Source organism: Scylla paramamosain, chromosome 16 (genome assembly GCF_035594125.1).
Source record: "Scylla paramamosain isolate STU-SP2022 chromosome 16, ASM3559412v1, whole genome shotgun sequence".
NCBI lineage: Eukaryota > Metazoa > Arthropoda > Malacostraca > Decapoda > Portunidae > Scylla > Scylla paramamosain.
Genome location: NC_087166.1, coordinates 7,308,451 through 7,320,476, shown reverse-complemented (window position 1 = coordinate 7,320,476; position 12,026 = coordinate 7,308,451). Strand labels below are relative to the sequence as shown.

Genomic DNA, 12,026 nt, shown 5'->3' with positions numbered 1-12,026 from the left:
TTTTCAGCATTTATGTCAACAATTTCTTTAAAAATATATCCTTGAGATCATATACATGAAGCTTATTAAAGTAAATTACAGGCATATACAGAATATAATATATATATATATATATATATATATATATATATATATATATATATATATATATATATATATATATATATATATATATATATATATATATATAAGGAAACATATATACAAAATGGTGATCAAAATATAGATATACTTTTAATAAATGTGTGAATATTTACAATATTGGAAATTTTTCATAAATGGTAAAAATGTATATGTTATGAACTGCAAGAAAGTCATGCAGTTTTAGGCTTCCAACAACCTTTGGCTTGTTTATTATTCCATATAACCAATAAAAGATCATTTTGCTAGTTCCTCCTTTATAAAGAACAACATCTAAAAGTTACTTTAATTATGATATATGCCAAAGAAAGTCATGCTGAGAGATTTATCTGATCTTGAGATTAAAATTATGGTGTGAATCTTGTCAGTTAATTTCAATTACTCATCTCTTCCTGCTTGTACAGTACAGTACTTCGAGCACATTTGATCAATTGCTTTCAGCTGATCAAATTCATATTACAGGAAAAAGATTTGATTCAGTTTTTAAGCTAATTCTGTTTACATGTTATATACAGTATTTAAATTTACTTATTTCTTTTAGTGTGTATATATTCAGTGATGACTTCTTATTCCAGTATTTTCAGTTTTGTGTCTGGAGTTCCAGCTGATAATACACAAACTTGTACAGAAAAGGAGCAAAGTAGATACAAGCAATGAGTGATTAAATGTTACCTCACACATTTCATGACAAAAACACATCCTTAATTGACAGATTTATGCAGAGGAAAATATCAGATTAGAGTGATAAATTCTTGTACAAAAACTCAAGACCTACAATGGCATTAGGTCAGTAATTCCAGTAGATATGCACAGCAAAATATCTGCTGCAGGATATAAAATGGTGGCATGCTTTATAAAATCATAGCATAATGAAATATATTTATATACATATACATACATGAAACACTTTAATATTATTGCATTAATGTGATTAGATTTTTATATGAAAACTTTCTTAATTCGGAACAAAACATTCCTGTGCTTAACTGTGTTCACTCAAACAAAACTGTTCACATCACCACTGCTGCCTCAGAGTGGTGGTGCACATCACTGCACCAACTGATTTCATGGTTACATCACGGCATCCATGTGGTCCTTGCCATGTCCTTGTGTTGGGCTGCAGCCAGACATGGGGCTGTCAAGTCAGACACTGGTTCAGCCCTGTGGGTGCTCCAGCCTCTCACAGTCACTTCTGTTCTGATTTATATATGATTCTCACTACAGACTATGGGAATCACGTGGCACACGTCCTGCACCTTTGCACTTTGGCAGTTGTTCAAATTGCATCACAGGTGCATGAATCACTGGAGAAGTTATCCACTTTTTAGCGAATGGCCTGAAAAATGAGAAATTACTCTTCTTTTTTCTTCAATAATAAAGGGATGAGAAATGAAAATATTCAAATTAAGAACAACACTACTATAGAGGGAGCCATGGGATGGGTGCAGCAGCTAGTGCATCAGACAGGAGAGTCACACCAGCACTACTACTACTGGGTCACGTCCATGGCTGGCCACGCTTGCCTGCATGGCCATTCTGGGTCAGATGATTTGTGTTTGGCCACTGGGAGCTGCGTGAGTCTTTGGGCGGATATCGAGTCGTTGTTAGTGGGCGGTCGTTGTGGGCCTGGCTGATATGGTTATTTCTGATTGGGTGGTTCTGAGGGGTGGGCGGCGTGTGTGGCGGAGTGTGGAACACATCCTGACAGACGTTGGAGGTGGAGGTGGGGTGCTGAGGCGAGGGCACCTCCAGCAGGCGGTGTGTGGGGTGCTGCAAAGATATGTGGTCAAGCTACCAGCAACAAGCACAACTGGTGGGGTGGGGGTGAGTTGCACTGCAGACATACACTTACTCACACTGTTACTCAATAACTGTGTTAAGAAAATGTAACATGAGACTAGCCAATCTACGTGGAGGATGTACTTATTACTGATCAACTTAGAGGACACTGAATACCTGTGAGAATAGGACAGTGTTCTTTTACGTTATGAATAAATGAAATAAAGTACTTAGTTTGAGCCTTTTACTTTCTATATACAAATGCAAAAACATTCAAGAGGGACCATTATTATGTGAGTTTCTATCTCTTCTCTTAAAAATAAATACATTTGCTCAGTGCATTCATTACATTAGAAAGGAAAGTGTGTGTGTGTGTGTGTGTGTGTGTGTGTGTGTGTGTGTGTGTGTGTGTGTGTGTGTGTGTGTGTGTGTGTGTGTGTGTGTGTGTGTGTGTGTGTGTGTGTGTGTGTGTGTGTGTGTGTGTGTGTGTGTGTGTGTGTGTGTGTGTGTGTGTGTGTGTGTGTGAGGGAGACAGAAACATAAAGATACAGAAACAAAGACATGAATTCAGACACAACCAGAGTTACAATGTGCTAAGTGGAGACAAGTGTAGTGCAACTTTTATTACTCCACTAGGGAACTCCACTTAACCACTTAACATGTTCTGTGGCAGCTCAATACAAGCCACCCAGCATTCCTCATGTCTCATTGATGCTGGATTGCTGAAAGGTGACCCATGCTGTCCTGATCCATACTATTTTATCTTTTATCAAATATTTTTTACTCATATTAATTATATTCACGTATACCTTCATGACTAGAAAAAAAGAAGCCGGCAGATGGAGTACAATTAGATGCTAGGCATAAACAGATACTCATGTCATTACATCATTTCATGCCACTTTAGGTGCTGACAGTCAAAGGCAAGCACAAAGGAAACACAACTGAAGGAGAAAAATAAGTAAAAGTGTAAAATAAGTAAGAAGAGGTTAAAAAGAAAAAAAAAGGTATTAAGATGTAATTATGTGTAAGTGGAAAAGCCAAGACATAAAATAATAATGTGTGAGTAATAACAAGCAATGAATGTATGTATGTATGTGTGTGTGTGTGTGTGTGTGTGTGTGTGCATACAAGAGATGTAGAAGGCTTTAGGTTTGGCACACTTGGCAGATAAACACCAAAAATTCATCATATATACAATGAGCAAAAATCTTATTTGTACAGCACCAGCACACAAAATGCAATTAACATGTATGTTCAAAAATATCTACATACACATTTACAAAAAACAGGGTAAAAATGCACATTCCGTGGCGCAGCACCACTGCCGGCTTGGAGCACTAGCTGGTGCCAGTGTGAGGGACACAGTGTGACATTCCTTGGTGTTCCATGTCTGTTTTTTGAACAGTCTCACTGAATTTTGTCATTTGCATACATTTACATTTTATTAATAACTCAAGGAATTTGAAATCACTAATTTACTTTAATTCATATTAATGAAACACCAGTAAATAAGCATATGTAATCAATATATGTATATATCTATATGCTTCAGGAAGATTCACTACACAATAAAACCTTACCAGACTTTATACTAAAGTGGATTGGTTATCATGAGCAAAACAAGTCATAGATTCATCATGTCTTTCTTTATACTACTTGCATAATATGTTGAGCAACTTTAAAGCAGGAACATTCCTAGCTAGTGATAGACAGAGCATCATACATGCTCACTTCTGAGCAACTCTGTTCACACTGCATGGTTTGCTGACCTCTTAGCTGATGTCATGGTGATTTGGCTATACCTAAAGCCATTGAGAAGATCATAGTAATGTCACCTTTAGCTGATTATTTACAACATTATTTTAGCCGCCATCTGATTCTGATAGCTGATTCAATAGCTAAACTGTCCAACTGAGAGTCTGAAAATTCAACTCTTTCTCTGTTTCAGCTTCTTAAAGTAGACCATGCATATGACAGAAACTCAGACAGCTGGATTACAGTGTGTAATTAGAGGAGAGATAAATCAACCATAGCTAAAAGCCAATGATTATGTCTCAGCTCCTAAGTTACACAAACAGCTATGCCCATGTAGGTGACAGACTCCATATACTTTTCACAGAACACTGAAATAACTAGCAGAGTCAATGGAGCTCCATAAAGGCCAAGCTGTATTTGCACAAGTTCATTTAGCTAAGCAGCTACTGGTAGTGCCAATCTTAGCTGAGGAGTGTAAGGACTGTGTCACCACAATACTGGACTCAAATTTGGTCTCAAAGATGTACAACTAGAATATTCTAAGCTTCCATAAACTGAAGTCTCAGTAATGAACCTTCAGACTGCTAGGGTTCAAAACTAGAGAGCAAGAAAAAACAGATAAGAGAATAGTTGATGCAAGCTAATGCCCCTCTAGATTTCACTACCTGAGCCTCATATTATATATATATATATATATATATATATATATATATATATATATATATATATATATATATATATATATATATATATATATATATATATATATATATATATATATATAACAAATTAACAACAACAACAACAACAACAACAATAATAATAATAATAATAATAATAATAATAATAATAATAATAATAATAATAATAATAATAATAATAATTAGTATTGTATCTATTGTGATTCTAATAAAGAGAGAAGTACATGACATCTTCCTTGCTATTTAATTTTCATTTGTTGTTCAGCATGAGGTGCAGCAAACTAAATTGCCAGTTATTGGTATGTGACCATTCTTTGACTTCAACTATTACAGATTCCCAGACAGCAATTAATGAACTGGAGCAAGGTTTTACCGTCGATCTTTTACAATCATATCACTTGTCAAGCAATGTAGTGGTAGTTTAAGTTCATGATATCAACACAATTTTACAATATAAACCCTAAGCTACACAAGAACAATGCTCCCTTGCATGGCAGTGTCCCATCTGCCCCCCAGTGCACTGCCCTGCGGGGCGCCTGCTTCCTTACCTCAGGGGACGGGGTGACGTCAGAAGTTGGGGAGGAGAGGGCAGCTAGGGAGGCCGAGGGAGTGTTGTAGGCTGAGGAGGGGGGCACACTGTCCTCCCCCACCCCAGCTCCCCCAGCTGAGGCCTCACTGCTGGTGGGAGTGTCTCCTCCCCCCTCACCGCCCGAGGCTGTGCCGCCCCCACGCTTTCCACGCCTGAAATAGCAACACAACATTACACCTGCACCACATATGTGTGTGGTGGGCTGGTGATGGAGGTGTTTTGTTGATTATATTATGAATTTTTGACCCCCCAAAAAAATCATATGATACAAAAATAATACAAAACAATATACCATGCGTGTGCTAATGAATATACGTAATAAGTTTAATATCAACAAAATTTCCAAAATAAATATCTAAGGCAAGAGCATGTAAACATTTTTTATGCACAGTTATTTACTCTATTATATTGTATACTTGTATACATAATTTGCATAAAAATATGATATGTGGCTCTCCTAGATCACCTCTTGAGATTTAGATTCACAACACATGTACATGTGAAATCTGTATCAACACTACATTTTGGCTACAGTATTTTACAAGGTTGTAGCTTACAGCACTTAATCTACATCTGTTATATCATTACACATTTATGAATAGTGCCACTTATAAATTCTTGACTACATTGATCCTACGCTGGCTCTCCTACTTCACACTCAATAATGAATGGCAGGGAAAGAGTGGATCTGTAGTCAGTAAGGTTTTAGTCAGGGGGATTCTAAGTTCATGATATTTAAGGGTGAACATACTGATGCTAAAAGTGGTCTACTGATACAGTGCAACTTTTGGACTTACAAATAATCAACTAATATATTTAGTACAGCTGTATGAGTACAATAGTACCACAATTCCATATAATAAAGGGGAGAATGTCACTTTGCTCCCCAATAAATAACATTTAGCAGAAACATTAGCCTTCTAACTGTCACAGGCAACCTTCACGTGTTAATCTTTCCAAGTGTCAAGCGCTATCAGGACTAATGACACCAGCTGCACAAGATAACCTGGAAAATAGAAAAGCAAGGAAAAAATATTGAGAGGAGAGTAAGCTTGAATGCCAAGTTGTGGGTGGAATGCATGTAATGTAAGCCTTGCCTAAAACTTCATGTACAAGGTGGCAGTAAGTGTTACCTGTTGGTGCGAGTCATCCTCTTCCCCCTCACCCTCATACCTACCGGGACAACACAGGTCAGCCAACCTTCATAGGTTCAGTTTCATCAACAACATAAAATTAAAAGAAATGTGTACTTTGTGTTCAAATAAAGACTGAATCCCTAAGCATAAAACATCAAAATAAAGGCCTTCCACAATAGTATATTTAGATGGAAGATGATGCAAAGTTTTTCAAGTAATGTCACACAAAGCAACATAGATTGTAACGATGGAATAACATTCCTCTGGATTTTTAATAGATTAAATGCTAAATTTATCTTGTGTTTAGTTTTGTATGTAAAGAAATGAAATTATTATAAATTCATTACGAAATTAACCAATTTTTCACATCTAAATGTACATCCAACAATACATAATGCATGTACTCAAAATTAGCAAGATATGGCCAAATTCACAACAAAAAAATATACTAGCTCTTTGCATTTCATATGTGCAAAAACTTTGTTAGCATCACTATTCATATAGATTTCTGCTGCAACATTTGTATATACTTAACCTAATCTAACCTAATCCATTCTGATGCCTTCACTGAAAATCTTTCAGAGGCAGCAAAAGGAGAATAGTCTCCATTGTTTCTGTTCAAATGCTCTGCCCTCTCTTCTCCCTCAACCTCCCATTCCTAACTTCTCTCAGGTTTTCCAAAACTTTCCTACCAATTGAAGGGGGCTCTTAATTCTTATTTAACACAAGCTGAGAGCAGAGTCATGGTTCATCAAATTAAACAGATAACCTCATTAGCTGATGTCTGCTGCACTCTCACGATCAGTTTCACCTTAGGAAATGTATCAACTGTGAGAAATATGTGAAGATTGGGATAAACTGGAAATATTACCTTTTGGAGGGGTCTCTAGTTGCTAAATTTTCTTCCAAATACCCAATGGGTAGGAATATTTTTTTTGCACATAGCACCTCAGATTAACCTTGTTGATTATGATAATACTGTACTGATATGTACATATAGTAATCAACAACCAGCAAAAACCCCCACATAATGTGAGAACAATCACAAACTTCTCTATCCACTTGTCCAGTCAACGAAGCAGTATCATCAAGCCAGCACAGTGAGCTGGTAGCAAGAATACTTGCTTGATTGATGTACAATTTTTCATAGGGAAAAACCTAAAAAAGCTGATGTTGTATAATATATGTTGGAGTATTATATTATAAGCTGTGGTGTGAATGCGGGGAGAATGAATGAACTGTGGTGAGAGGGTAACGTGTGTCTGTTAAGGGGTTCATTTGACTCATAGAGAAGAGCTGTAGTTGAGTGAGTGGGCAAAGGAAATCACTCTACCTAGAACAGTTGAGCTATCAACACCACCATGCCTTGCTGACCTGCATTTACACCACTGGATTATCATGGACCTTACCCCTCGGAACGAGGTATCGAGTGAAAGTGACACTTGTGGGGGAGATGAAAGGAATGTATTGGGTTGTGTGTGAAGGTATTATAAGGATTATTCTGTTATTATCAGGGTCCATGGTGTGGAATGCAGTGATGGCCGCCTCAGTGTAGAATCAGGGAGTGACACGCAGTGATGGGCTCACGCTCACAAACCCCTTGAGTGTCCAACTTGCTTCAGTGTGCTGTTGTCAAAAGGGTGAAAAGCTGTTCCCCCTCCACAATAGCCGTACCGTTGGGACGATGTGGAGAAATGAGACGAGTCGGTGCCCCCTCAATAGTGAATGAGCGACTCATAAGTGTACGGGCCCGCTCTTCGTGAAAATAGCGGGCTCAGCGGGGTGGTGTGGATCACGAGAGCCCCATTTCTGGATGGGATGAATGAATGAGACGAGTGCAAGTGGTTGACGGGTGAATGTTGGTGGTGGTGCAGAGGTTGTTATTGGGAGTGAGTGTGGTGTGATAGGGGTAATTAGGGGGTAGGTTAAGGCTAACCACATATTGTTATTATTCTGGTGTGATAATCAATAATTTATAATGCCATTACATTAAATTATATTTTGGTAATCAATCTTTACCCCATTCTAACTAACAGAACCTGTTAAGCTGGAAGCAGTTGTGGTTGACAATTAAACAAAAATTGTTTGGTTTTAGTTTTGTTATCGGTGGCAGCGTTTTCATTTTTTTGATCAATGTGCTGATCAACTTTAAGCCTCATAAGGGGATAATAACTTGTCTCAAGCAATGTTGGTCAGTACAATACTACTGCATGAAATCTATACAATACACTTTATGCACTCATAAAAAAAAAATAATAATAAATAAATAAATAAATAAATAAAGCAGTGAAGCATGTGATTCTGCTTAAAAAGGAAAAAAGTTACAGTGCAAGTTAAATAACAGTTCACATATTGTTTAGGAGTTTTCATCTGTTTTCACTTATATACATAGTGATTTACTTATGCAATTGCAGTTTTCAGGAAATCTCAGAATGGTGTAGTGGTATCATGTGTAAATGGCAACAGTGTTGGGAATAACTGTAAAAAACAAATAAGTAAATTTTATCCTTGAGAGTGTATAACCAATATATTATTAATCACGTATGCAATTTGAGTCATGTTCTACTCTAATCTCAAAATGGTTCAGTCTACTGGAATGCCATTTACATCACCATTACTTAAGATGGTGTAGAATTATCTGGCCAATGCTCAATACTGGGGAGGTATGATGCTACAGGTGGAGGATGTTACTTCCAGGGACTCAGCACAGATTACAAGAGTGTCAGTACCTTGGATCCCGGCGGTAGTACTCATCGCCTTCAAAAGTGTCCCCACGGCTTAGTGAGCGAGTCCGCCGCTGAACACTAATTGAAAAATGTCACTAAGGAGAGGCAATCACACAACCTACTCTTTCTTATTGTTTGGACTGTTATTTATGTAAAATAATAAATCATGTATTCAAACTAATATGTAAAATTATAAAGTAAGAATTCCATACAGTAATTCCCCAAGCTGGATCTTATGGGATTGAAAACAATGAAATACATCTGTTATTGTGTCAACAGCAGAGAGGAGAACCTGTTTGTCACCAGAAACACAATGAAAAAGCAAATATGGCTCACTCTTCTTTAAGTACTCTGTAGTATGTCAGTAGTGTATTGATTTTGGCTGAGAGGAGCTAGTAGCTGACAGTAAAAGAAAATATTAGAAAAAATATAGTGTTTCTGTGACTGGGAAAGATTAAGAAGAACAATTTGCAATGGTGATGGAGAAGGATCATATTTGTAACAATTTATTTCCTGGAAAAAATTCATATCACACTAGTCATCATTATCACCAAGAGGAGTGTGTTGCTTGGCATTTCCTCAGGCTTAGTATGATCTTATGAGGAAGGAGTATTTTAACTAAAAGAGATCCAACTTAGTGATCTTATCATATTGAGAAAATTAATAAAATAGAATATGTTGAAAATGCAGGAAGATGAAGAGTCTATTTTAGAACACCCACCTTCTCTGTTTTTGGAATCTTCTAACTTCCTTGAGGATGTTCCTTATCATTGGTGAGTACCGAATCTGGAACTGTGACTGTGGGGAGAGGGTGAAGAAAACTTTGCATTACATATCAGCAAAGAGTAAAACTTCAATATTGCATCATATCAACATACATGGTGTGAGTGTATCAAACTGGTTCCCTTAGTGGGAGTGCTGCTACATCTTTTCTGGTGCAAGTAACATGTATTGCAAAACAGTAGAATATGATTCACATAAAAGAATTTCATCATGTACTAGATCACTGGCAAAAAGACATAGGTATCTTTCACACTTAAGCAAGTCTATTAAATAATGATACTTTTCAAATCTCTTGTACAGTCATCTGCTCATCTCACAACAGCTCTTACAAAAAGTTAATTGCAATCTGTAATTGCAACTGAAAGCTGCAAGACAGCAAGGGAAAGGCCTGGCAAGTTTCTTCCAGTGCAATTTACTGGGCAACAAAGTTGCATATTTAATATTGGTTTCCATTTATATGTACCAGAGAATAAAATCTTATTGCTGGAAAAATTATGCACTCTTTCTTTATGAACAAAAACACAAGAAATCCTTGGAGAATTCTTTGAGGGAGTTCCCTGATGAACCTTGAAGCAACATCAGTTATTTACAAATTTCTACTAATTATATCATGCAGTGAAATAGATCATTTTTTTTTTCATCAGAACAGAGCATGTTAATTTTAAAGATGCTGTAAAATAAGAGGATGTCTGTAATTTTACTGTAAAATAGACTCAATACTTTTCATTTATCTCAAGGAAAAGCTACATACAATACAATTCCTATAAACAGATGTATTAAACAAACTATAACAAAGCTCCATGTAATGCTATAAAACATTTGCTACCAGAACTGTTCTCATCCATTTTTTTTTTTTTGTCCCAGTGACATATTTGAGATAACAATTATAAAATATGTATATTTCATGAAATTTGGAACAATTCTACACTAATATACATTTGAATACCAGTATTGGAGTCTACCATCAAAAAATCATTTAAATTCTTTTACAAAATTTTTTTCTATATTCTTTATGGATGTGTTCAAGGAGAAAAAAGTTCTAAGAAAATATAATACAATAAATAATGAAAAGATATTTGCCACATGAGCTACAAAACTAATGCAAAAATACAGTGCTATTTTAAGAGCAACATCAAGTGATGTACAAATAGTACACAGGTGTCTACAAGTGTTAGCAATGAAAATACTACATCTAACTCAGAACACTACAGAGAAACACTCACCTTGTGTTACTCAAAGGAAAGATTAAGAAACAAAAGAAACAACAATAAGAATAACTGAATTTACAGCAGTTTGGAAACTATTTATGCATTTGTAAAACATATATTTCAAAACAGTGAAATGAATTTTAGTTCTGAAACTATTTTCTTATTTATGGTCAAGCAAACTGATGTAAATGAAAGCAAGACTTTACCATCAAAGCCACTGTAAGCTTTAAGAGAAAACAATAATTTTCCAAATCAGGATTTTATGAAACAATGGAACAAAACCCTGAGAGTGGTTAAGTAAACAAAATACAGGGAATGTATACTAAACTTAAACAATACATCAGCTAAATTAGAGAAGTTTGGTTTACTGATAAAATCTGTCTATTAGGGAGGTCTGGACATAAGAGGACATAAGACAGTATTTTCAAGGACTGATAATGACAGGCATTACAAGGAAGATCAGGATCATTATCATGCACAATAATGAGAAGTCTGCAATACAATATATTGTATATGCCAGCTTGTATGGTGCCTGGTTATGTGAGATGATGAATTTTGTAGGAAAATTACGTAATTTTGAAGTGATTTTGCTATACACCTATTGAACTTGTTCAGGGGAAAAAGATATTAAGCAGAGGCTTGTTAGGATTATGAAGGTGGGATAAAATATCTGAAAACAAAATAAAACACAACAGTTATAAATGCATGTCATCTTCACAGAACAACACAAAGTGATCATCCATGGGCAGGCAACAAAATGACTTTAAAAGTATAAGATATGACTTGATTCATCAGCAGCTTAAGGGCAGCACTTAGCTTCTGTATAAACAATGATCTCTTCTTCTGAGGGATTTTCAGTGAACTGGAAAGTTGCCTTACAAGCTGATATATATATTGTATATGTAAGTTAAGAACATGTGCATACTTGAAGCTAAATCAACTTCAAAACTGGTATAAAAGTAAGGGACATTCCTCTTTACATTAATGTTCAGATCTAAGTAAAGGTAACTTATGAGTATATGAAATATTGTAATTAAAATCTATCCTACACACATAAAAGAGAATATTACCAATATTTAAAGTTGATTTTAATATGTAATACTGCATGTAAAGTTTGAAATGTTGATTAATCTACCTATTGCATCTGAAATGGATGTCTTGTAATGTTAAACCTAAAAGTTATTTAGAAGAAAAGTAAAGTAAAA

The 12,026-nt window shown here is 35.8% G+C and overlaps 1 protein-coding gene across 13 annotated transcripts in view; it reads right to left on the bottom strand.

Moving 5' to 3' along the window:
• Nucleotides 1–212: 212 nt before the first annotated feature.
• The window catches only part of LOC135107953 (slowpoke-binding protein-like), a 99,346-nt gene continuing 87,532 nt past the window's right edge, over nt 213–12,026 (bottom strand). For 3 of the 13 annotated variants that reach the window (XM_064018413.1, XM_064018412.1, XM_064018425.1), the window contains 5 exons: nt 11,028–11,045; nt 9,552–9,622; nt 8,834–8,908; nt 4,928–5,120; nt 213–1,911 (listed from right to left, as the gene is read on the bottom strand). In XM_064018413.1, the coding sequence (XP_063874483.1) occupies nt 1,639–1,911; nt 4,928–5,120; nt 8,834–8,908; nt 9,552–9,622; nt 11,028–11,045 (630 nt within the window). In that variant the 3' untranslated portion in view covers nt 213–1,638. The other 10 variants (XM_064018422.1, XM_064018424.1, XM_064018416.1 and 7 more) reach the window with 10 other exon arrangements.